Source organism: Syngnathus acus, chromosome 16 (genome assembly GCF_901709675.1).
Source record: "Syngnathus acus chromosome 16, fSynAcu1.2, whole genome shotgun sequence".
In the NCBI taxonomy this organism is placed as follows: domain Eukaryota; kingdom Metazoa; phylum Chordata; class Actinopteri; order Syngnathiformes; family Syngnathidae; genus Syngnathus; species Syngnathus acus.
Genome location: NC_051101.1, coordinates 10668389 through 10691139, shown reverse-complemented (window position 1 = coordinate 10691139; position 22751 = coordinate 10668389). Strand labels below are relative to the sequence as shown.

The 22751-nt window shown below is 41.3% G+C and overlaps 4 protein-coding genes across 13 annotated transcripts in view; 2 read left to right on the top strand and 2 right to left on the bottom strand.

Annotated features, from left to right (window-relative positions):
- Positions 1-14: 14 nt before the first annotated feature.
- On the top strand, positions 15-3780 carry LOC119136302 (peptide YY-like). 2 transcript variants are annotated; one of them, XM_037274675.1, is made up of 5 exons: positions 15-245; positions 1931-2070; positions 2183-2357; positions 2433-2522; positions 3222-3780. In XM_037274675.1, exons 3-5 carry the CDS (start codon positions 2197-2199, stop codon positions 3247-3249), a joined length of 279 nt encoding a protein of 92 aa, XP_037130570.1. In that variant the 5' UTR covers positions 15-245; positions 1931-2070; positions 2183-2196; the 3' UTR covers positions 3250-3780. The 2 variants fall into 2 exon arrangements, with proteins under 2 accessions (XP_037130570.1, XP_037130569.1); XM_037274674.1 differs by lacking the exon at positions 1931-2070.
- An 808-nt stretch (positions 3781-4588) lies between these two features.
- On the top strand, positions 4589-11263 carry mpp6a (membrane protein, palmitoylated 6a (MAGUK p55 subfamily member 6)). 4 transcript variants are annotated; one of them, XM_037274405.1, is made up of 14 exons: positions 4589-4760; positions 5934-6003; positions 6269-6366; positions 6680-6798; positions 7260-7412; positions 7812-7961; positions 8075-8302; positions 8865-8996; positions 9096-9198; positions 9258-9329; positions 9409-9570; positions 9710-9912; positions 9981-10109; positions 10199-11263. In XM_037274405.1, the coding sequence occupies exons 3-14, from the start codon at positions 6336-6338 to the stop codon at positions 10373-10375; spliced, it is 1659 nt and encodes a 552-aa protein (XP_037130300.1). In that variant the 5' UTR covers positions 4589-4760; positions 5934-6003; positions 6269-6335; the 3' UTR covers positions 10376-11263. The 4 variants fall into 4 exon arrangements, with proteins under 4 accessions (XP_037130300.1, XP_037130298.1, XP_037130299.1 ...); XM_037274403.1 differs by having other exon boundaries at positions 5931-6003; XM_037274404.1 differs by lacking the exon at positions 4589-4760 and adding an exon at positions 4845-5281 and having other exon boundaries at positions 5931-6003.
- Positions 11264-12561: 1298 nt separating this feature from the next.
- On the bottom strand, positions 12562-16048 carry gsdmeb (gasdermin Eb). 3 transcript variants are annotated; one of them, XM_037274443.1, is made up of 10 exons: positions 15884-16048; positions 15421-15675; positions 14705-14897; positions 14463-14634; positions 14226-14346; positions 14025-14144; positions 13748-13875; positions 13510-13687; positions 13106-13179; positions 12562-13039 (listed from the first exon to the last, which is right to left on the bottom strand). In XM_037274443.1, exons 2-10 carry the CDS (start codon positions 15623-15625, stop codon positions 12806-12808), a joined length of 1425 nt encoding a protein of 474 aa, XP_037130338.1. In that variant the 5' UTR covers positions 15626-15675; positions 15884-16048; the 3' UTR covers positions 12562-12805. The 3 variants fall into 3 exon arrangements, with proteins under 3 accessions (XP_037130338.1, XP_037130340.1, XP_037130339.1); XM_037274445.1 differs by having other exon boundaries at positions 14523-14634; XM_037274444.1 differs by having other exon boundaries at positions 15421-15673; positions 15881-16036.
- Positions 16049-16554: 506 nt separating this feature from the next.
- The window catches only part of osbpl3b (oxysterol binding protein-like 3b), a 24953-nt gene continuing 18756 nt past the window's right edge, over positions 16555-22751 (bottom strand). For 3 of the 4 annotated variants that reach the window (XM_037274252.1, XM_037274250.1, XM_037274253.1), the window contains 13 exons: positions 22357-22487; positions 21332-21433; positions 20658-20789; positions 20059-20152; positions 19771-20000; positions 19482-19619; positions 19323-19386; positions 19176-19254; positions 18957-19101; positions 18239-18380; positions 18042-18168; positions 17456-17578; positions 16555-17310 (listed from right to left, as the gene is read on the bottom strand). In XM_037274252.1, the coding sequence (XP_037130147.1) occupies positions 17214-17310; positions 17456-17578; positions 18042-18168; positions 18239-18380; positions 18957-19101; positions 19176-19254; positions 19323-19386; positions 19482-19619; positions 19771-20000; positions 20059-20152; positions 20658-20789; positions 21332-21433; positions 22357-22487 (1604 nt within the window). In that variant the 3' untranslated portion in view covers positions 16555-17213. The remainder of the gene's footprint in view (positions 17311-17455; positions 17579-18041; positions 18169-18238; positions 18381-18956; positions 19102-19175; positions 19255-19322; positions 19387-19481; positions 19620-19770; positions 20001-20058; positions 20153-20657; positions 20790-21331; positions 21434-22356; positions 22488-22751) is intronic. The other variant, XM_037274254.1, reaches the window with a different exon arrangement.

Below are 22751 nucleotides of genomic sequence, written 5' to 3'. Positions count from 1 at the left end.
AATTTGTCATTACGTTTGAAGACCATAAACAATCCTCGGCCTGGCAAGTGACCGTTTTATGTCATTTACCCCGCTGTGCGTCACACTGGATCAGAACATTAGCAAAATGTCCAACTAATGAATTTAGAGATTAGATGCCTTCTGCTCTTCAATATTTTTTCCCACAGGATGATGATGTGAAGATGAATGACTTACACCATTAGCCAGCATGACGGAAAATGTCAAGAAACAATGCGCAACAACAGGTAAGCAAATATTATCCTGCTAGTAGAACCTCAGTACTACCATGGCTCGTGTTGTCATTAGCCACTGCAGTCGTTCTACCAGCTCGAGTCATCTCCATTAATGGCCATTGTGTTTACATACTGTGAAAGAAAAATGAGGTTTCTTCACTTTGGACACCACAGCTCATTACTTTTTTAAAGACGGCCGACTGATTTTAAAGCAAAAGTGTTGGTCAAACTTTTTGCTCACACTGTTACTTATTGGTGAGTCACTAATGAGTAAGTGGGCACACTTTGTTTCGGGTTGGGTGGGTTTGATCGTCACCAAGTAACGTGAGAATATGAGTGTGAGTAATCATCAGCGTGTGTATATACATATTTTAATTATTATATATTTCTTATTTATTTTATTGTTTTTATATTATTAATTATTTTAATTAATAATTTTAATTGTATTCTTCGAATAGCATGCAAATGTATTATTCTCTCGTGCTTGTTTTATTGTAAAATACAGAAACGGCTAAAAGTTGTTTTTGCACATTTTGTGCAAAAACTATCTAATCCACCGTAATGCTCTTCTCATTCTCACAAAATAGTTGTGTTAAAGTGGCCTGAAAGCTTTTGAGACCTCTATTACCTCCACCTCAAACATTTCAGTACTGACAATTTTTAGATGATTTGGGGGCTTGTTTTTTTTTTTTTTTGCCAAGTTGCTTTCAGTGTGGGCGGTAGTGCCGCTGTTTACAATCCATTCAAATTGCACTGATGTGTTTGCAAAAGCATGCTCTTGTTTAATTTATGTAATTTTGCTTTTATTAAGCTTTTACCTCAGATTAATCGTGTTATTTGTTCACACGGGCTCTGTGCTTTTATTAAGAAAGCACAAAGTGATCACAATTCTCCTTAATGTGAAAACATATCATCAGCCATTGCTATAAACTCGACATTCTTATAGTTGTTGGGAAAAAAAAAAAGCCTCTAATTCTTTACAAATGATCGGGTCGCCCCATTCATTTTCTTATTTAATATTTAAAGGCTTGAAATTGAAATCAATTGTACGCCAGCCAGTGTTTGTGCAATTCATTTAAGTTTAATGGCTTAATGGACGTCGGCTGCTTAGGAGCCGATCATGTTGTAAAACACATTTGCTGGGATTTGTATGATTCAAAAGGTATTGATCCTTTTGTGCACATGTGGACTCCCTGCACTCTAATGCACTTAGCCACAGTTTTCTACTGTCTGTGTGGTACAAACGTATTTGGACAAAGATAGTAGTCACTGTTAAGTGCCCTTGTTGTCGTCATCAGGAAAATATATATATATATGTCATAACAACACAATAATTGTTTCATTTTATCCAATTTTTAGATTTGAATGCGTGTGTTTTCGAAAACAACCCGTCTTTAAGAAAATGTTCATATGATTATAGTATTTAAACAAAAATTCTAATACTTGAATTAAAATCCTGTGTTGGCCTGAAATCAAGAAGTCTATGCCTTGATTCTATTTACAATTGTCACTTTGCCCAAATATTACTGTGCCCTCAGAATGTGTACAGTGATTCGCAAGTGAAATGATGTGCAACGTGTGAGAATACGCAAAGGTCATCTCAATTTGATGTCTTACGCATTTAGTATTTAGTCACAAAATGACAAATACTGACTTTTGTGTCATTGGTGGAGATTACTAATTGAATGTTTCTCCAGAGGGTTGTTGGTGAGTGAAATTTGCCGCCTCCCCCATTTGACACACCCTGTATAAAACCCTGGCGACGCTTGGAGGCTGACACAAGAGCTTGGAAAACATCACAAGTCACCTCCAGGCATAATCTTCATCTTCTAACAACGTACGTTCTTCGGGATGTTCACTTATTTGCTTTCTGGATAAGAAATTGTGCGTTTTTGGGGGGGATACTGGATGATGATTCTAAAGTTTTTGGTTTCTTCCATGTGATCCAGGATTCTCTGCTGGGATGTCGCTGGTTGTGGTCCTCTGCCTGCTGGCTTGCGTTCACTCGGGCATTGATGCGTATCCACGCAAGCCTGTCAGCCCCAAAGAAGGAGCACCCCCGGAGGAATTGGCCAAATACTACTCTGCACTCCGACACTACATCAACCTCATTACGAGGCAGAGGTGAGTGACAATGTGGTCGGTGTCATTATTGACAGCCAAGTATTGACATGTTGCTCGGCTCTTATCTTTGCGCAGATATGGAAAACGAGACATTCCGGATACAATGTTTTCTGATGTGTTTGTAAAGGAGAGCACAGAGGCCATCCCCGACTCCAGTTATGGCAGGTATGCATCATTTTTGGTTTTATAGTTTTGTGCATTTTTTTTTTAGAATTACACTGTGGAATGATATCTTGTTATCACTGCTTTAAATGTCACTTGAGCAATATTTTGTAACTTTGTAGTATTAAAAGTAGCATTTTGGACTGCAAGATTTCAAATTATTTCAGGGTTTTGAGATAACAAATGGAACATCCCAACACTTGCGTAGAAGCAGACATAAAAAAAAAAAAAAAAGGGGCAGTGACGCTTGTTAGATGGTCTCCAGTGTGCTCTAAATATCTTGTTGCTTTTTGTTAATGACAAAATGTAACTCATTCTCAGACAAATGTTTGACTTTTTACACTAGCAAAGACTCATTTCAACTGAAAATACATTTATAGGACATTTCTCATTATTTAAGGGATATCTTTTAATGTTTAGACTAACGCGAGTCCCTCAGAGGACACGTAGGTTTCACTTCAATTATTAATTATTAATCACACATTATATTGTTATTAAACATCATAAAAGGTTATAGCTGCTCTACTGTAGTGTTTATTTTGCTGTTGTATATAGCTTGGTGTTTATGCACCTCTTAATAGTCCTATTAGAAATATAGTAATGCTTACAAACTGATGCTTAAAAAGAAGTTGCTATTTTATTGTTCTCGCCACAATTGATTCAGTTCTATTGGAATAATTTGTAACCTTTGTTGTGTTGTAGGTACGATGAGCTGCCAGTGTGGTGGTGATGATGCTGGAGTTACTTAAAACGTTTCATTTGGGTTTAGCTGTCAGTTGTGTTGCATGAAATATTGTGTTTACGAGAAGTGCGTGTATATTGTAATTTAATCATGTTTATCCGCGTCTTCTGGTCCAATTTGCAGCGTCTTTTGTGAAGCAGTGCCCTCTAGTGGCGGACTTTGGTACATTTATATTTTGGTACTGCAGCAAACCATTTGATTGTGTTTTGTGTTTGAGACAGGAATAAAATCTAAAAATGACCAACAGTTATGAATACAAATAAACTTTTATTTGGATAATTTTAATGTAACTTTTACGTGTTATCCATTTGAAACAAATCATTGAAGTAGAAATTCTTTTTATGTAAGTGCAGGGCAAATGCTCATACTGCATAATGTTATGAATTAATTGCCTTTTTTTTAGCACTACACTACTGTGTTTTATTTTTTGGTGGTGACACTTGGTGGAAAAAGTTTGAGAACTGTTCCATGTCAACTGTGAATTTCGTTTAAATAAATGTGAAAATAGACAAAATGGTACCCATCTTCTATTGCCCCTATTTAGTTGTTGTAAATGACTTCTATTGTGATGCTTCACTTTTTCAAGGGAGTGCAGGCCAAGAGGTAGCAACAAACAAATATAAAATGCTGTTAAATAATAATAATAATGAATCACTTTTATTTTATTGCCCTTTAGAGGAAACACTGTGGAAATCATTTGAGACAAGTTAGAAAACAACATAAACTTTTTTTATCATTCCCAAGAACAAGCTGTAAGTAAATTAATGAGTCCCGGGCAGCTATAAAAGCTTTCTGCGGCAGTTCAATGGCTGAAAGAGGGATGAGCCATAGCAGTATTTAACGGTGTCTTCAGCATAGAAATGGAAACTTGCATCAGACACATTTAGACCTTAGTCATTGATATAAATTACAAATAAGAGTGGGCCCAATACACAACCCTGTGGCACCCCCTTATGAAGAGGAACAAATTCACCTAGCACTGGGACCTGTTACTGAGGTTTAATTAAAAAAACAGGCAACTATGTACTCTGAAAATCCTGACAGACGCTCAACGATGTCAACAAAATAAGAGATGCAGTTTTAAGTCATGTGCGAAAGTATAATAATAACTTCTGACGGTACTGTTTTTTTTTTCTGAAGCCATGTTGATGAGCTGATAAACTATTTTACTAACACACTTTAAAAGGTTTGGATCTATCAAATCGGGGACATTGGAAGCAAAACCTCCCCTTTACATCTTTATTGTCGAGTAAATATGAGTCGGTCGCTTGTACATGTTTGAATGTGTTCTCCACAACTTTGATGGACATTCAACGCAATCCACAGTGAAGCTTTGTTAGTTGAGTGGAGGAAAAAAAGAGGGGGTGGTGGCTGGCATGGCCGTTTGGCTGACAGACTGAGCATTCCATCGTAAACCAGTGTACAATAAGACGACAGTAATGGACGTTTTGGAGGGAATTAATTCAGAAAGCGTGGCTGCACTCCAGTGAAGGAAGCAGGTAATACGATGCGTTTAAATGTTGCACTCGAGTCACGTTAGCAACACAGTGCTAGCGTCTAGTATAATTAAGCAAGCGTTGTACCCTCGGTTAATTTATTTATATATGTCAAGGACATTTATACACGTTTACCTAGTAGTTTATTCACACACAGGCTCGTGTCTTATATTTCCATTCATTTTGATATGCTTTGTCAAAACTGGGAGCGATGAATAAACGCTTGAACGCGCACGTGAGTGTACGCTTGCTAGGCTAACATGTTGGCCAATACTATTAGCCGATGCTAACTGTAATTGTGACATGTATGGGTACAGTGAACGGACCCTATCGGGGTTGTTTACATATTGTTGCGTGATAGTGTTATATAAAAGTCCGAATCGATGTGATAGTTGCTACATCGCGTTGTTGCAAAACGTGTGCAAGGTTGTGTGCAGCGAGTGCGTAACGTGACTACGGAAACAAAATACAAACGTGAACGGATCCGCTATTTTCAGGCATGGCACAAGTAGGTCGCAATTAAAGTAAGTTCATTTAACTGTCGATTGATAGCTTGGCATAATCCAAGTTTTGTTTTTATTTGAACAGAAAGCTAGCTAGTGGCAAAACGGCGTGTTCCTGTTTTATTTTATTTTATTTTTTTATTGTGATATGAATGTCCTGATATGACTTTTACCAAAGTACGAGTGTATGTGTATTCGCAGATACTAAGCACATATACTCGTGTCCTATCAAATATAGTTCAAAAACAAATCTTGACAGAAGTACACTCGAATTTGAATTATTTCGGAGCGCCAATTTGACCTTTGACATTCCAACGGCATTCAAAAGGGGTTCACACGCATGTCAAGTCGTGTTGCACTTGATACAGTTGCTCCTAACTTCCCATTTATAAACCTCTCATTTTACTTTGGAATGGGGAAGCTGAGTTCCAGATAGTTCGGCATGGCTGCATCCTGCCACATAATACGTATACGTCCTGCAGTTGGCTGCAACATCTTCACAACGTCCAGGAACCAACATGAACATTTTCAAACTTGAAATCCAAACATTTATTACCAACTTTGGAGGCTGCGACCTACTTTACTTCAGCTGCATATGAATGACGACCCATAAAAATGTATCTATGTGTATAAGACACATTTTATTTTATTCTCTCCTTTTGTGGTCCAGAAGTTCCCAACGCCTGAAGAAGACCAGACTCCACGTTGGAGTGCCGTGCAAATGATTTGAACACAGTTTGTTGGTGAGGTTCTTTATTTTCCCTGATTTCCTTTGCATGATAGACAGACAAGTTTCTTTTTATATCGTCCTGGGCCTTGGTGGAGTGTGAGCAAATATTTTTCAGAAGTCATCATTCGTCATCCAGTTTCACTCCTTGTTTTTCCATTTGCATTTGTGTAACAGCGTTTTCTTCTGTAGTGTTAGTGACAAATGCCGATATATGCTTTCATTTTCGATTGTTAGCCACAATATTAAGTGGCTTTCCTGTCTTCTCTTTCGCTCCGCAGATGCTCTGGTCGCTGTAGGCGGGGCGCAGGACTGAATTTGCCGTTCCGAAACTGAAGACAACACAACATGACTGTGGCTAATGCAAAATCAGGCTCAGGTAAGCTGCCGCCACAATCTGCAGTGGGCCTCTTGCACACCAACCTTTTCATTCTGTGTGTTGGATATTGCAAACTGAAAGACGTACGATATGACATTTTTTGGGTTGTCCTTACTGAATGTGTTGAAATTCATGATTAGAAATACTATTATGAAACCGCTTACTAGTTCCTGCATTTCGTAAGGCTTTTTATACAATAGCAGCATTTCCTATATGCAAGGATTTTTTTCGGTCTCGCATGCGAGTCTATTAGAAAATAGGAACCGGCCCATTGATTGACTGTCCCGCATTGTTCTGCTCTTTTATTCTACAGCCATGCAGCAGGTCCTGGATAACCTGAACGACCTGCCCACAGGCTCGCTCGCCAAAGACATCGACCTCATCTTCCTCCGCGGCATCATGGAGAGCCACGTCGTCCGCTCCCTTGCAAAGGTACGTAAAAACGTGCCATCAAGTTTCTGTTTTTCCTGTAGTGCACTACATCCCGACGTATTAACTCTTCATAAATAAAGCACCGGGCATTTCACTTCAGGTTCCGCAAGATGAACAAATGCCACTATTTACACATAATGTGAACATTACATAATTACCCTGCTTGAATAAACTGAGGCCACCAGCATGATAATTCTCTGGGACAGAATGAGGCCACGCGGTCAGTCTATTAATAGAATAAGGGAGCGTGTAGCTCTGAGAAAACTGTGCCCCACTATTATGTAATATTTTATTCCTGGTATTTTGGAAGGTATGCAGCTTCAACATATCTTCAAGTGCAATCTCCTGATTTTGTTCTGGTTGAGTTTTTTTCCCCCCCCTCTACGTTGATCTAAATCTAAAATGTAAAATTTTTTTTAGGTAGTGTAGATAATGCGTACATTGCGGCTTGTTGTTGACAGGCCCACGAGCGTCTCGAGGAGGTCAAGTTAGAAGCAGTCCGAGATGACAACATTCAGCTGATCTCTGACATCCTGGACTCTCTCAACAAGCTGAGTGTAAAAGACGCTGCCACCGTGGAGCTCACCCAAATCCTTCAGGGGCCTCATTTTAAGGTACTTCTTTTTTTCTCTTTCTACACTTTGCTCGTAGAGTAGAGACACTTTTGTGGTTTCACTTGTCAGAAGTTGTACGTCACTCCCTGTCCTCCACCACTCGTTCACTGTGGCATGGGTCGGGGGAGGGGGGGGTCGAGGGGGATATATTTCCTTGGACCAATGGGAGGCCATGTTTTGTGGGTAAAGAGAAGGGGAGAGCACACTGTGTCAGTTCTTTAGACTTGCTGATGCAACCAATGTGGTGTCCTGGGTAAGAACATTGCTTTTATTCTTTGGCTTGGTTTTTAGCAGTGAACATAAAAGGTTATTTAGTGTAAGTTTAAAACGCTAACAACTAGGGCTGCAACTAACCATGATTAACAACCACGTCAGAAAATTCCATTGTGTCTTCCGCAGTCTTTGATAGAGGCTCATGACCAAGTGGCTGCAAAGTCCTACGAGATGCCCAACGCCGCTGCAAACTGCACCGCCACCTTGGCCAGCTGTCTCGTGCCCGCCGACGCCATCAGGATGATTGGCGTCCAGAAGAAAGCCGGAGAACCGCTGGTAAGTAAGGCTCGCAATGTCCCGCCGACCTCAATGACTTCTCCCACGCGTCAGACCCGCTGAGTCATTTCGAACGTGCGGCGCCGTGATAACAAAGCACTTCTTTCTTTCAGGGGGTGACCTTCCGCGTGGAGCAAGGAGAAATGGTGGTGGCGCGGATCTTGCACGACAGCTCCATTGACCGCCAGGGCATGCTGCACACGGGCGACATCATCCGCGAGGTGAACGGCCACCAGGTGGGCGGCGACCCGCACCAGCTGCAGGAGCTGCTGAGGGACTGCAGTGGCAGCGTCACCCTCAAGGTGCTGCCAAGCTACAAGGACTCGCCAACCCTTCCACAGGTGAAGAATGAAATCAATTGCGAGCAGTCCCACTCCCTACTTTTTGCTGAAGGCCTCGTATCAGTTGACGATTGCCGTTACTTTCCTGACCCGAGCAACATCTATTAATAACCCCCCCCCCCACACACACACACACACACACACACTCACTATCTGGGTCATAGGACCCTCTCTTCCGTGTACAGTGGAACTTAGTGTAAGAGCTCAGCAGCTACGTGCCAGCATGCAGCGTTATGTCATTCGTGATGACAATTGTTGACTGATTAGTTAATTAAGTGTTGTATTATTGTCATTGCACCGATTGGCGAGCATGACAGGTGCGTTCCAATAATTTAGAATTTAATAGAAAGTGATTTAGATTCATGTCACCCATTTTTTTGTTTTTTTAAATATGATTGTGCTGATTGTAGTGTACAAATAAGGAATAACTCTCAACTTAATTCCCTCTGTAGGTCATTAAATAATTACTTTAGGGGTTTCAGTATTGGAATGAAGCTAATGGAAGACTGTTTCCTCCTCATGTCTTGTTGTTGTAATTTATTGAGGCGTTATTTCTTGTCAGGTTTACCTGAAGTCCCATTTCAACTATAACCCGGCCTCAGACAACCTGATTCCTTGTAGAGAGGCGGGCCTTGCCTTCTCCAAGGGAGACATCCTTCACGTTGTGAACAAGGAGGACCCGAACTGGTGGCAGGTTACTGTGTTCTGATATTTGCAGATGAACAAGAACACATTTTTGGGTTATAAAAATTGAATTTCTATTTGTAGTTTCTAGCTTTTCTTTCTCTTGTAGGCACGCAGCGTGGTAGGCGGAGCAACCGGCCTCATCCCAAGTCAGTTCTTAGAGGAGAAGAGGAAAGCTTTTGTGAGGAAAGAAGGGCATCTGTCGGCTAAAGGTGAGTTCAAGCACGTCGCGTTCAAGCAGCACAACTGATGACTTTTGTGTACCATCCAGGGATGCTTTGTGGAAGTCTCATGGGGAAAAAGAAGAAGAAGAAAAAAATGTATCTGATGGCGAAGAATGCGGGTGTGTTTCACAATTCACTTCAAAGTCTCTGCAGACGAGAGAAGGAATGCTTACAATGTGCTTCTTTCGAAATCATCAGAATTTGACCGCTACGAGCTGCAGATCTACGAGGAGGTCGCCAAGATGCCGCCCTTCCAGAGGAAAACGCTGGTTCTGATCGGTGCACAGGGTGTTGGGAGGCGGAGCCTGAAAAACAGACTCATCGTTATGAATCCTCTGCGATATGGAACCACTGTGCCCTGTGAGTCATTCTCCGCCCAGGAAACGCTTCGGTCAAATGAGCCGCTAAAAGCTCGAGTGGGACATTTTGCAGGAGAGTTTGCTACAAATAACAGGCATACATGTAAATATTTCATTTGCGTCTGTTGCCCTCATTTCAGTCACATCGCGCAGCCCCCGAGAAGAAGAGCGAGACGGCCAGAACTACTCGTTCGTGACGCGGCATCAGATGGAGCAGGACATCAAGGACAGCCGCTTCCTGGAGCACGGCGAGTACGACGGTAACCTCTACGGCACCAAGATCGACTCCATCCATCAAGTGGTGGCGGCCGGCCGCACCTGCATCCTGGACGTCAACCCGCAGGTGAGCGTTGACGAACAACCCGACAAACACGGGCCTCGTTTTGTGATCTACGATCAAATTGTGTTAAGGCTTTGAAAGTGCTAAAGACTGCTGAGTTCATGCCTTTTGTGGTCTTCATCGCCGCTCCTGAGCTGGACACTTTGAGAAATATGCACAAAGCTGTCGTGGATGCCGGACTGACAACCAAACTACTTACTGTAAGGAAATTTGCTCCATCCACTTCTTTGAAATCGTTTTGTTTTCAAGTGGCCAAGTCAATCGGATCTTTCTTGCCGTGTCACCGCAGGAGAGCGATTTGAAGAAAACAGTGGAGGAGAGCGCCAAGATCCGCCGAGCCTACAGCCACTTTTTTGACTTGATCATCTACAACGACAACTTGGACAAGGCCTTCGACCAGTTGCAGGAGGCGGTCGAGAGACTATTGGTGGAACCGCAGTGGGTCCCGGTCAGCTGGGTCTACTGATGCCCCCCCTGCTAACATCTGACTGGACACTGGGCTGTCCTGAGCTGCTACGCCTGCCATGTGAACGAAGGAGACACTGCACTGCACACTATGCAAGTCACAGCACACAGAAAGTGTACTTTTTTATTGGCAAAACTTTTTTTTTTTTTTAATAGTCTCATCAAATGGATTGGGACTCCTTTTGTGTCATATTTTTAATACAATTGCCATGTCCTGTTATTTAATGTTAGTTGTCTATTTATTCTGGTAAGATAATAGAGGGCTTGCTTATTAATGATACCTCACCTCAGTGTTTGCGTTTACACTTTTGTCATCTCATTTTGCCAGTAGTACTGTGTAGTCGTCACCAACCTTCATTAAGGTTGCTTTTTTGCTTCCGCTTAAGTTCAGAGGAAGTTGTCCATCAACCATTTCCCTTACCATCATTGGCGGAGCTAGAAGGGGCCCCTGTAGCAGAACTGACCCCCCTAGAAATATGCCAGGTGCCATACTGACGGTTGGGTATTTTTCAATTTTTCTGAAAACTTTCCCCCCTATTTTCACCCGAATCCTTATCAATGAAGACTTTTTTTTTTTTTTTAAGGAAAGGTTTTGAGGACCCCCTGAGAAAATTCTAGCTCCGCCAGTGCATACTATGCCAAGCACAAATTACACAAATGTGAATGTTGTTAACGTTTCTGTCACTCTGTGGTGCTGCATTTGACTTAAAAAAAATTGACCTTTGAATTAAACAGGGTGCTGTGTTTCTGTAAACCGTCCGTCCCTTTTGATGTGATCCCCACTTAAACTGTTAAAACAAATATGATGACTTTAAAAGTGTATTTTACTTATATTTCTGATAAGATGTATTTTCAAATGTTTAAATAAATGTTTTTTTTATGATATGAACTACTCTGACTGCTTTTTACTTGGACATTAGAAATGGAAGAAAAATGAAAATTGACAGACATTTCATAAATATAGACTATAGCATTCACTTAAACAGATACAGTATTTCTCTCTCGTTAAGTGCACCTGCGTGAAAAGTTTGGCTACTGTAGAACGTGAAAATGAACAAAAACCTTTCACATATTGGAACGCGACCCCCAGTCCTCGGGGGCTGCGTTCCAACATGTTTTCCAAGATTCCCCTCATTAATTAAGTGCACGTGCGTGAAAAGTTTTAGCTCCTGCGGAACGTGAAAGAGGCTAAAAGTTTTCACGCACGTGCACTTAATGAGGGGAATCTTTGAAAACATATTGGAACGCGGCCCCCAGTCCTCGGGGGCTGCGTTCCAACATGTTTTCAAATATTCCCCTCATTAATTAAGTGCACGTGCGTGAAAAGTTTTAGCTCCTGCGGAACGTGAAAGAGGCTAAAAGTTTTCACGCACGTGCACTTAATGAGGGGAACCTTTGAAAACATGTTGGAACGCGGCCCCCAGTCCTCGGTGGGCTGCGTTCCAACATGTTTTCCAAGACTCCCCTCATTAAGTGCACGTGCGTGAAAACTTTTAGCCTCTTTCACGTTCCGCAGGAGCTAAAACTTTTCACGCACGTGCACTTAATTAATGAGGGGAACCTTTGAAAACATGTTGGAACGCGGCCCCCAGTCCTCGGTGGGCTGCGTTCCAACATGTTTTCCAAGACTCCCCTCATTAAGTGCACGTGCGTGAAAACTTTTAGCCTCTTTCACGTTCCGCAGGAGCTAAAACTTTTCACGCACGTGCACTTAATTAATGAGGGGAATCTTTGAAAACATGTTGGAACGCGGCCCCCAGTACTCGGTGGGCTGCGTTCCAACATGTTTTCCAAGACTCCCCTCATTAAGTGCACGTGCGTGAAAACTTTTAGCCTCTTTCACGTTCCGCAGTAGCTAAAACTTTTCACGCACGTGCACTTAATTAATGAGGGGAATCTTGGAAAACAAATTGGAACGCGGCCCCCGAGGACTGGAGTTCGACACCCCTGGTGCATGGAATCGATTCCTGCTCATTACCATGTAATACATGTATTTCTTTTCTTAAAAAAATGACTGTATACTAAGGCTTTCTTTCCCCTGTATGTAAACAAACATGTATAGTAAGGCTTTATTTTCTGAAAAACATGTCCATATAAGTTTTTTCTTAAAAAAATGACAATGTATAGAAGGCATTTTTTTCTGAGAAAAACTGAGAAACAATGATAAAAAGCAAATATGCCAGAGGGTAACAGCTCACAACAACTTTTTTTTATTTTTTTATTGCAGAAAAGAAAAGAACTATAAAATTCTCATTTTTGGAACAATGAATTTACTTTATAATATTTCAACTAAGAACTGAAAAAGTTCATTTTAAAATTTGTGAACTGAACTTTGAACTAGTTCATGTAGAAAATAAATTTGCTAACATAATTTGGATGATTGGTCTTCAGTGCAAAAAGCAGTTATTATAAAACACTTGTGAGGGTGAAGTCAAACACAGCAGGCCAGTGAGTGAAGTCCTCTGAGAGCGATACACACGATGAGCGGGCGGTTCCCGACATGCTGCAGCTGGTTGATTTGGCTCCTCGCCGTGTCACCGTCTCGCTGCAGGTTCACGCCAGATGAGGCGAACAGCTGTTGCATGCCAGACAAGACGTCCTCCGGCAGCGCGTTGATGTCTGCGCCACTCGCCGGCGACTCCCCGCTTCCTGACAAGCACTTTACCTAGAACAGATGTGCGTGAAAATTAAAAAGAATGAAAACCCATTGGTTGGGATTCCGTTTACAAACCAGAAGCTCCATGATTTTCAACACGTCGGGACTGCTGCAGACACTCAGCGCAGCAAGGGAATCACAAGTCAGTTCTGGAAGGAGAACCAAGGTGAAAGACATGGAAGGACGGAGGAAAAGAATGGAAAAAATGTCACCAAAGAAGAATTGATGGCCTTAATGCATTCATTTTTCTATGACTGTTCTAGGTACTTGTCTCTTTCAAAGAAGTTCAAAATAAAGATTTTTCAAACATTAAATCATTGTTGTGTGCTCCTAGATATACTACCTAATAACATAGAAGTGAATTACTCACTACCAAAATGACAAAAAATGGCATTAAAAACACAATGATTCTAATATGGGACATTTTTGACCCACTTGTAGTAATATTTAAATGTCGCACAAAACTAAAACATGCTCACCATCCAAAGCACTGGTAATGAGGTGAAGTGCACTAAGGAGCGACACATGACGTTCCTTCGGCGCCGCTGACACACGTTCCGCCTCTTTCAGCACATCCAGCACAGGCTGGATGCTTTGCTTGTGCTCGTCCGAAACGTCGGTCACGTTACCGCTCTCTTCCACAAGCATTTGATCCAGCTGAGAGAGCTCCATAGTCAGCATAAAGTCAAATGTTTAAAACCATTTGAGTCATCTCACCACACTTTGAAGAGCACTGAGAGCTGCTTTGTCTTCGATGAGTGCTGTGATGTTCTTGAGCAAAGAAGACCTGCTGGAGGCGGGAAGAGCTGCCAGCAGCTGGAAGTGAGCATACAGATTCTCCAGTTCTGCAAAAGTCAAAAAAAAAAAGTAAAAATTGACATAGTCAATAGTGTTGCTTGCCTGGTGGCTCTTTAAAAAAAATATTTTTGAAAATAATTCATATATGTTCTCTGAAACAATTAGTTACATCAAATAAATCTGGGCAAAACTTGACCTTGTCTAAGATGACTGACGTCAGGATTGTTTTGCTCAGGAGCTCCAGCGACCCCCACCAGACCTTTCTGGGTGGGGCTGTCCACCTCGAAGCCCCCCTTGACTGACATCAGACACAGCTCTGTGCAAACAATGTTAAAATCCATCCAACGGTAACAAAGAAAAATACATTTGATTCACTGATCTGAATCAAACTTCTCACCGTAACGACCATCGTGCTTCACCTCGAGGTCAACGAGGGCATAGGCCAGGGTGGTGTTTGTGGGAATCTCCATGGTAACGTTGCTGTCTTTGCTCAGGCTACCATTATCTTTCAGTGACACCTGCACAAAAACACACATGTTCAACTTGGTGCTTCAAGTTAGTGTTTCAAAACCTACATCTCTACTGAAACCTAAAGAAAGATTAGATATCGTCATAAACATGTTTGCAGTTTGACCTTTGGCGTCTTGGGCCCGCAGAAGCTGAGCGTGCCACTACACTGTCCCGCCTGCTGTACCTCCTCAATGACGCTGCACGGCTGGCTGGTCACAATACGCTCCTTGACAACACCAAAGACCTGACGCTTCTTCTTGGTCTGCTGAATCAGACAGTGGGACATGTCCAGCACCCTAGTGGGACAAAAACAATACATGAGCTACAAAGCAAATTCAGTAAAACACGTATGAAAGGGAAGCCAACCTGTTTTTGGAGTCTTGCAGGAACCGCCGCACATCTATTTCGTCTTTCTTCAAACTGCCAAATGAAAACTGGAGTTTGGAAGAGTCTTTGCCTTCCATGTTCATGTTGGAATGGATGAAGGTGGCATCTAGCGTCCCTTGTATGTTGTCACCATACGTCCCATTGTATTTGATAAAATCGGTCTCTGTTAAAACTACAGACGGAGACTGGCATCAGTTAACAGACTTACCATAACTAACCCAATAAAACGCTGAGTTAGTAAAGGACAAACACTTTTATCACAATTTAAAACAGCTCCTGGGGTTTGTTCATAAAATCCCGAGCAATAGATGTTTTTGTAGCAACAGATGTTCAGCCTTCCGCAGCTAAGCTAGAAATTAAACAGCGCTTTTGTGAGGTCACCACTGTGTAATGAAACATTTGCCGTAATTAGGCAGATATAGCAAAAGATTTACTGGGTTGTACTAATTAAATTAGGTTATTAAGTTGTATTCAAACAATGAAAATATAACAGCTGGCAGCTGAGCCTTTCAGAACTCATCTAATAACATGTCAAGCATTAAATATTAAAATATAATACACGATAAGCACAGATGATGATTATCATTGTAAATGAACAGATTGATACAAATTGAAAATATGTCAAAAACCTAATGTGCTAGGAATTATTTTTTTTTTTTTAAATTGGCGTCCGCAATAATATGTTGCTTGTTTACCTGGCGTGATGGGGGTGTCTCCTGTCAAGATGTCGTTGAGGGTAAAATCAGTGGGCAGATATTTGGGCTTCTGCCAGAACCAGAAACGTTTCTGGCTCACCACCACAGTGAGCAGAGCGATGGTGTCGTTGAGGCTTCTCACCGGGATCAGCAACCCTCCGGGGTCCACCTCCTCCACGAAATTCCTGGTGGCCGTGGCGAACATCTCCCCGGACGGAGGTCAAAGTTCACCGCAGACAGACGCTTGCCCACTCTCTTCAATGCATAAACAATTGAAATATGTACTATAACTATATTAAGCTTACATTTTTCAGCGTGAAAAAAGAATAATGACAAAGTTGAAGGATTTCCTGCATTTAGTCGTCCGTGCATGACGACAATGGGCTAAAAGCTAGCATCAGCAATAACACCAAAATATTAAATATGACCCGAAAGTCGTAGAAAACAAACTACGTTAAGTTACCGTTTTCACCAAGCAGTCGTTAAGTCGACGAAGGAAGCAAGGAAGACACTTTTTGGCGAAGGCAATCTTAAATAACTAAAAGACTCACGACAACGCCAAACAAAAGTTAATGTGAAGATTTTCTTTATCACAATGGACACGCCTAGGCCACGCCCACCACGGAAGCAGACAAAGAGCAGTTATTTACCGTATTTATTTTTTTTAAATAAGAAAAACACTTGTTAACAAGTATGAAAGAATAACAATAATGATACATATTGTATTATATAAAAAAATATAAAAACAAAGTTAACGTGAAGATTTTCTTTATCACAATGGACACGCCTAGGCCACGCCCACCCCGGAAGCAGACAAAGCAGTTATTTACCGTATTTATTTTTTTAAAAATAAGAAAAACACTCGTTAATAAGTATGAAAGAATAACAATAATGATACATATTGTATGATATAAAAAAATATAAAAAATATTTGCAACGTTTAGAACGTTGCAATTGTTTGAAAGAACTGAAATATCAATGCGGAATCTATTGCTATGAACTGAATAATTTCAAATGCAAATGTAGATAAAACAAAACACTATTACCAAACATTATTTCTGTTAAATACTATTGTAAATAAATACCGTTGTAAAAAGCTCAATATAAACGCAGACTTGACCACACACACAAGAGTCCACAAGAGGGCAGCATCGCAGCATTTATTTGAGCTGACGCAGCACAGCTTGGCCTGCATCACCACCAAAGGCGCATCGGATGAGGTGAACAAATGAATAAGTGTGTGATATTTGCTACAACTTCTCCAGTTTGCATCATTCACAGATTTCACACAGTCAGTCACAAATAATTAGCACAGTTGTCAAATAAAAACAAACTTCCAGTACAGATTGGTTTCATTTTCAGAGCACCTTACAAACTATACATGTTTTTTTTTTTGTTTTTTTAAAAACATCTAAAACAAACAAATAAAAATGAATGACCAATAAGGCATCAGGCATGTGCAGAATAAATATTTGATGTTAATGTTAATCAATGGCATAACAAGGCTACTGTATCTCTGAGGTAGAGATTGTCTAAATGACAAGATGAGATGCCATTCAATACTTTTTTTTTAATGAGGTACCGGTTAATTAGTACCTTCTAAATGAGTCGGCGCTTGTAATGAGGTGGACTCGTCATCCTTTTCACATTTCTCCAACTGTATAGAGCCACATTCTCAGGGTGCATAATATGTTTACACAACTTAAATAAGCACTTGTTGTTAAGGCAACGATAAAAAAAAGACTGTCGGTGCTGAATGTGGATGTTTCCACTGAATTATGTTTCAGTTCAGGTCACCACAACGTCAGGAAATCTGTGTGTGCAAAGCCGGGATTGCTTCTCAGTTCCCAGTAAGTGTTGTTGCTCACCCACGAGTCATCCTTTGACTTCCTATGAATGGAGAGAAGAGAAAAGCGGCTGTTGTTATCTTTGTCAAGACAGATGCACTTGTATTGGATCTCATAAATTCTGCACGAGGATATAAAAACTGCTCATGTGTAAAGCATCCAGGCAAACTATTAGAGATGAATTTTACCGGAAGAATTTTGGTTGATGTTCGGCATTGCTCTCCTCAAGGACTCGTCGTCTTTCTCTCTGCAGCTGTTCAATCCTTTGCTTTTGCTCCTCAGCAGCTTCGACCTTCCCCTCCTCCAGCAGTCTGCACATCATTATCATGCAAATAAGGGAGAAACATCTGTTCAAATATAACTGTATTGAGATGGCACTTTTTAAACTCAGATTTTTTTTTTTTGCACAGTGTGTCATTCATATTGTATTAAATTAAATTGTATTTTTCTGTTTCCACGAGATAAAGCCCCGGTGTTATTTTTGAATGTCCTACATTTTGACTGCTCACTTGTAAAAGTTACAAATGTGAGCTAAAATTAACTTAAGATATGCACGGAAGCGACGAGAGCAGTTACTATTTCTAATCCTTTATTGAAGTAGCATCTGGGTTCAATGAAAGAGTCACACAGTCAAATCCTGTCGATTAGAAGAATATTTTTTTTGCATCTAAAAATTGCTACATTTTTTTCTGTTCATTATACTTTCTCCAAAAAAATTATTTTGTGTCAGATAAGGACCAACAAATACAATTAAAGCTCACGTTTGTTTCTCACCTTTGGTCCACACGTAGTCTGGTGTCAGTGGGTGGCAGCAGCTCTTTCAGGGAAGCGTCCATCTCATTCAGCTCAACGGCAAACTTGGTGAAACCGTAGTACTGCTCGTGCTCAACTGGCATGACATCTGCAAATATAAAAATTCATGTTAAGCAAATGTGCATTGAATGATTAGAATATAACAAAAACCGTCATACTTGCTCTCCAGACGCACGTGGCCGAGGGCGGGTCCCCGCAATAAACGGCTTCGTGCCACTTCCCGAAGAGCCGATGGATCACGTTCCCCTTCTGATCCGTGATGGTTCCTTCCACCTCGTTGCCACTCGAGTTCCATCTAGCCTGTGGCAAAGAAGCGCATTTATCAAAGTGAAGGCCAATATTTTGGAGCAGCGGATCACACTCCATCGTTCAGGAGCTCATGGTAATGTGTTCTTTTGGTCTCATGACTTCGTCAGGTGCACTTAACAGGAGGCGAGGATGAATAAATCACCCTTTTTCCTTGACTCACCCTCCCTTTAGGGGACCTTTCAAATGAGAACCGCTAAAGCAATTAACCTTCTCGGCTCAGGAAAAGCCTCCATACATCAAACCTCCAAAACATCATATGTGCTATTTAGTTGCATTCAGGTGAGGATCACCAACTGTGAACAAAGGTCATTGAGTGATAAAAGCCCTACTACGGTACTGAGTCATTCTAATTTGTATAAGAAGCATTTGAGGGTTCAGCACTCTAGATTTGGAAACAGATCAACAAAAACATCTCACAAATGACAACAAAAAATATGTTGCTATATCTTATGTATTATTTACTGCACAGAGAAAATGGTGTACTGTCCTTAATGTCATCCGGTGGAAATACTATTAGAATATTTTCCTTTATTTATTTTTATTGTAATTGAATTCAGCTTGACTCACTTTGACAAACGTGATCTTGCATTGGCAGGCGTCGCTGTTGGAGTTTCTGATGGAGATCTCGCCGTAGTGCTCGATCCAGCGCTGCCCGCTCAGGATGTTGTGAATGCACGATGTCACCTTGTTCCACTCATAGTGGTCTCCGGACCTGCAGCAATGACAACTCATGAAAAACAAATTGCTGTGTAACGTCAGTGTTGTGTTTTGGTGCGTAAAGCTCACCCAGGCAGCGTTACGTGGGTGCTGCCTACAGGAACAATCTCCATCGACTTCCCCCAAAACTTGTTCTTACACCTCACGTCTGCAAAATAAATGAGATTTTTTATTTTATTTATAATCTAATTGATAGATGTATGCTGCTGAACACACCTTGCCAGAAGACAAAATTTTTAGACTCTGCATGGCAAGCCGAGATCGGTGGATGATGGCTGACCTGTCGATGGAGATGACAATTGTGCAAAAAAAAAAAAATAATTATCAAGCACATTTAAAAACAATCAAAAGTTGACCATTTGTTTAAATCATCACCTGCTCTGCAATGAACTGGAAACCTTTATCTGGCCGGTCGCATTCATAAGTCTCTCCCAGGACGGGATTGAAAGGCTTCCCGCCAGTTCTGTAGTAGCTGGATGCGTAACCCGATATCACAAATGTAGCGATGAACACCTAGACACACACACACAAAAAAAAATCACATGCAGTTTTGAGGATGCCTAGCTTTGATCACTGGCAGCGCTAGAGGGGGGCCTGCAGGGGCACTGACGCCCCTTGAAATAAGGTGTTAAACAAAAATAAGGTGAAAAACAAAATTCCTCACCATGCGTTCAAAAGGATCATGCGTGTCGGCGGCCTGATCGAGCAACTCGCTGTACTCCAACTCCTCACACAGCCTCTGCAGGGTGTTAAGCGGCTCGTTGAGGTGCACCGGCATGGCCACTTTGGACAAGTCTTTGCCGATGTTGTTCCTGAGGATGTTCCACAGGCTGACAGCGCTGCTGCTGGGGCTGGGTGAAGGTAGACGGGATCGACGTCGGCAGAGGACGGAACCTGGCCAAACCCAAAATTACGTCTTGTTCTGTTTTTGGAGCATGTAAGGATTTATCACCTGAATTTTGTCTGTCATCTTCAGTCTCATTGTTAAAGTGGTCCATGGAGTTGTTGTCACTAACGTCGCTGTTGTACGAGTCATCTTCTGACACCTGAAGAAGAAAAAAAAATGCAAACCTTTAGCTATTGTGATGAGAGAAATATAAAGAGCACCTGCGATAAAAGTTAGGGCAGGTTTCTTGCTGTCACATTATTTAGTGATGTCGTCACTTAGGTATTTTTAGATGAAAGTAATTAACTTCCATTTTTACACCACCTCCGCTCATGTCCAGCCAAATGACAATAAAGTCAAGAGAGAAACAAAAAAAAAAAAAATGAATTACAGCCAGAGTGCAGCTTTCATGACAGTGAAATTAAAAAGGCTTCAATAAGCCTCCAGCACAAACAGAGATGACTAAATTGAATTAAAAAATCATCCCATGTCACAGTAAACTGTCAAAATAAGTTTAAAAATATCTTTAAAAAAAGTATTGCAAACCAGATTGCATCATAGTATTGTAAAATATGAGAGGATCTTCACAGCAAATCTAATATATATATATATTCGACATTTATTGTCCCTAATTTGTATAAAAGGAATAAAAATATCAATTTTACCTCATTTTCAGAGGAACTATTGGACAACAGAACCTCCTGCGCGTCAAAGAACTCAGACAGCGACTCGGCTCTGCTTTCATTGGACTCTTGATGCACCAGAGAACGGGATTCGGATACATGCTCCTCTTGTTTCTAAGAGATACCACATCCACATGTCGAGTATAAAAACAGTGGCCCAACGGTGGGTGCAGAAAATGAATATTAGAAGCTTGATAACACTAATGAACAACCACTGAGATGATGGCACTTATATTTTTAATTTACGGCTGTGCATCTGCTATCGCTGGAGTTTTGTTCATCTCTATTTAGTTCTATGCATAAAAACAGCAGGAAAAAAAAAAAAAATCACCAAATTAGCATGATTGGTGAACAGTAAATCAGAATAGCAGATGAGCCAAAAGCCTCCGTGTGGCAGCACGTCGTGCGATCACACTCAACACATGGCCGCATGCAAATGATTCATAACGCCGTGACCCTCAATGTGTTCCTCTTCTTTTTTTAATGGCGTCTTATCGTCATTAAGGGGGCGAAAGGAGCGCAACATGGCCGCCGCATGCGTATGACAATGAAAGATTCATGATGTGGGAGGGAAGTAATAATTTGAATAATCATCATGCTGGTGGCGGGGGGAGGGTGGGGGTGGGATGGGAGACAGTGCATTCCCACGCACCCACCTGCACGGGGGCAGCGAGGTTGACTATTGAGGGTTCTACGATGTGAGACTCGGCGTGAATCCTGCAGAGGCGCTCTCGCAGTTCTGAATTCTGCGCTAAAGCCTGTAAAATAATCATTCAATGATGTTTAATCAATTGGCGATTTTACTACCTGCGATCCATAATCTAATTTAAAAAGTCCGAGAACAATAAGTTGGAGGTCAAACTAGAAACAAAACATCAGCTAAGCCTTCAGTTCTGCGCCGATTCAATTTAAGACGACTGCACAATGGTCAAGTCGTGAAACGTCAACACGGCCCAGAAATGTCACAGGCTCCGCTAGGATTGGAATTGAAAATGAAAAAAAAAAAAGTGTTATGATCAGGGGGCATTTTTCTCATTTAAAATATGTGCCATGGCTCAATAAAGGTTGTGAAATTCCATCTGAGAGCACGCAGTGAATTTAATTTGTCTCGCTTTGACTGGCTATGCCATGAATTGAATGAACCAAGTGTTGTGTCATCTTCTATAAAACAGGAAGTAGCAAATGGCAAACAGATGAACAAACACAAGGTGGTCTACCATTTATGCTCTAATGTCGGTAGTAATGCCTTATCATTATTTTTTTTTTTTAGGAAGAATAAATTAACATTAATAACAAAATTGCAAGCAGAAGGTAATTATCCATGAAGTGCTCTACTGAGCGCCGTTGCAGTTCGATTCATTTTGTCATACAACATTATAATAAAAATTTTGCAAATTGTGCAAGCTGATTAAATGTAGATGTAGCCCACCTACAATGTACGACAGAAGACATCACTGTCCCGTTATTGCCACGCTGTGTGGTCACGTAGGCAGACTGAGTCATTAGCGGACTATTATTGTCAAAAGAAATGTGTTGCGATGTGTCAGCGTGACAATCGATATTAACTTTAGAAAGCAAAAGAGAGAAAAAAAAAAAGCCTGATCACTGGTGACTCAAGTCCGAGTCGGGTGGGCTAAGCCCTCAAGGATTCTCCAGTGCCTCGCTAACAGAGCCCACGTACCGTTGTCAGCGCGTTCTTCAAACCGACCACTTGTGGGGAGGTTGGCGGACAGGTGTCTTGCTCCGCACATTGTTTTAATCGCTCCCTCTCCGACGCTAGTGAACTCAGAGCCGATTTCATGGTGGTGTGCACTGAGGGGGAGAAAAAAAAAAAAACACGCTGCCATTGCAATTTGAAAGACAACAACAAAGTGTTAGCATGAGTGCTACGCTGACAGAAGAATAATAGCACCCAAAGGGGGGCACTTTTCTAATTACGAAAATATTTCCCGTAAGAGCGGAGTGAAACTTTTCACTTAGTAGCAGCTTGGGAAAATATTTGATAATAGATTTAACAGCCAGAAAGAGCATTCCAATAAAAAAGCTGAAAAGCATATCGGCAATTATTGCTCTCCT

What these genes read in the sequence shown, in the direction of transcription:
- LOC119136302 (XM_037274674.1), top strand. Translation starts at nt 209, where the DNA reads ATGACGGAAAATGTCAAGAAACAATGCGCAACAACAG. An exon ending in GAAACAATGCGCAACAACAG is followed by an intron (nt 246 to 2,182) that starts GTAAGCAAATAT and finishes CATGTGATCCAG; the next exon opens with GATTCTCTGCTGGGATGTCG. An exon ending in CCCGACTCCAGTTATGGCAG is followed by an intron (nt 2,523 to 3,221) that starts GTATGCATCATT and finishes GTTGTGTTGTAG; the next exon opens with GTACGATGAGCTGCCAGTGT.
- mpp6a (XM_037274405.1), top strand. Translation starts at nt 6,336, where the DNA reads ATGACTGTGGCTAATGCAAAATCAGGCTCAG. An exon ending in AGGACCCGAACTGGTGGCAG is followed by an intron (nt 8,997 to 9,095) that starts GTTACTGTGTTC and finishes TTTCTCTTGTAG; the next exon opens with GCACGCAGCGTGGTAGGCGG. An exon ending in TCCTGGACGTCAACCCGCAG is followed by an intron (nt 9,913 to 9,980) that starts GTGAGCGTTGAC and finishes AATTGTGTTAAG; the next exon opens with GCTTTGAAAGTGCTAAAGAC.
- gsdmeb (XM_037274443.1), bottom strand. Translation starts at nt 15,625, where the DNA reads ATGTTCGCCACGGCCACCAGGAATTTCGTGGAGGAGGTGGACCCCGGA. An exon ending in AGACACCCCCATCACGCCAG is followed by an intron (nt 14,898 to 15,420) that starts GTAAACAAGCAA and finishes CTCCGTCTGTAG; the next exon opens with TTTTAACAGAGACCGATTTT. An exon ending in GCGGGCCCAAGACGCCAAAG is followed by an intron (nt 14,347 to 14,462) that starts GTCAAACTGCAA and finishes GTTTTTGTGCAG; the next exon opens with GTGTCACTGAAAGATAATGG.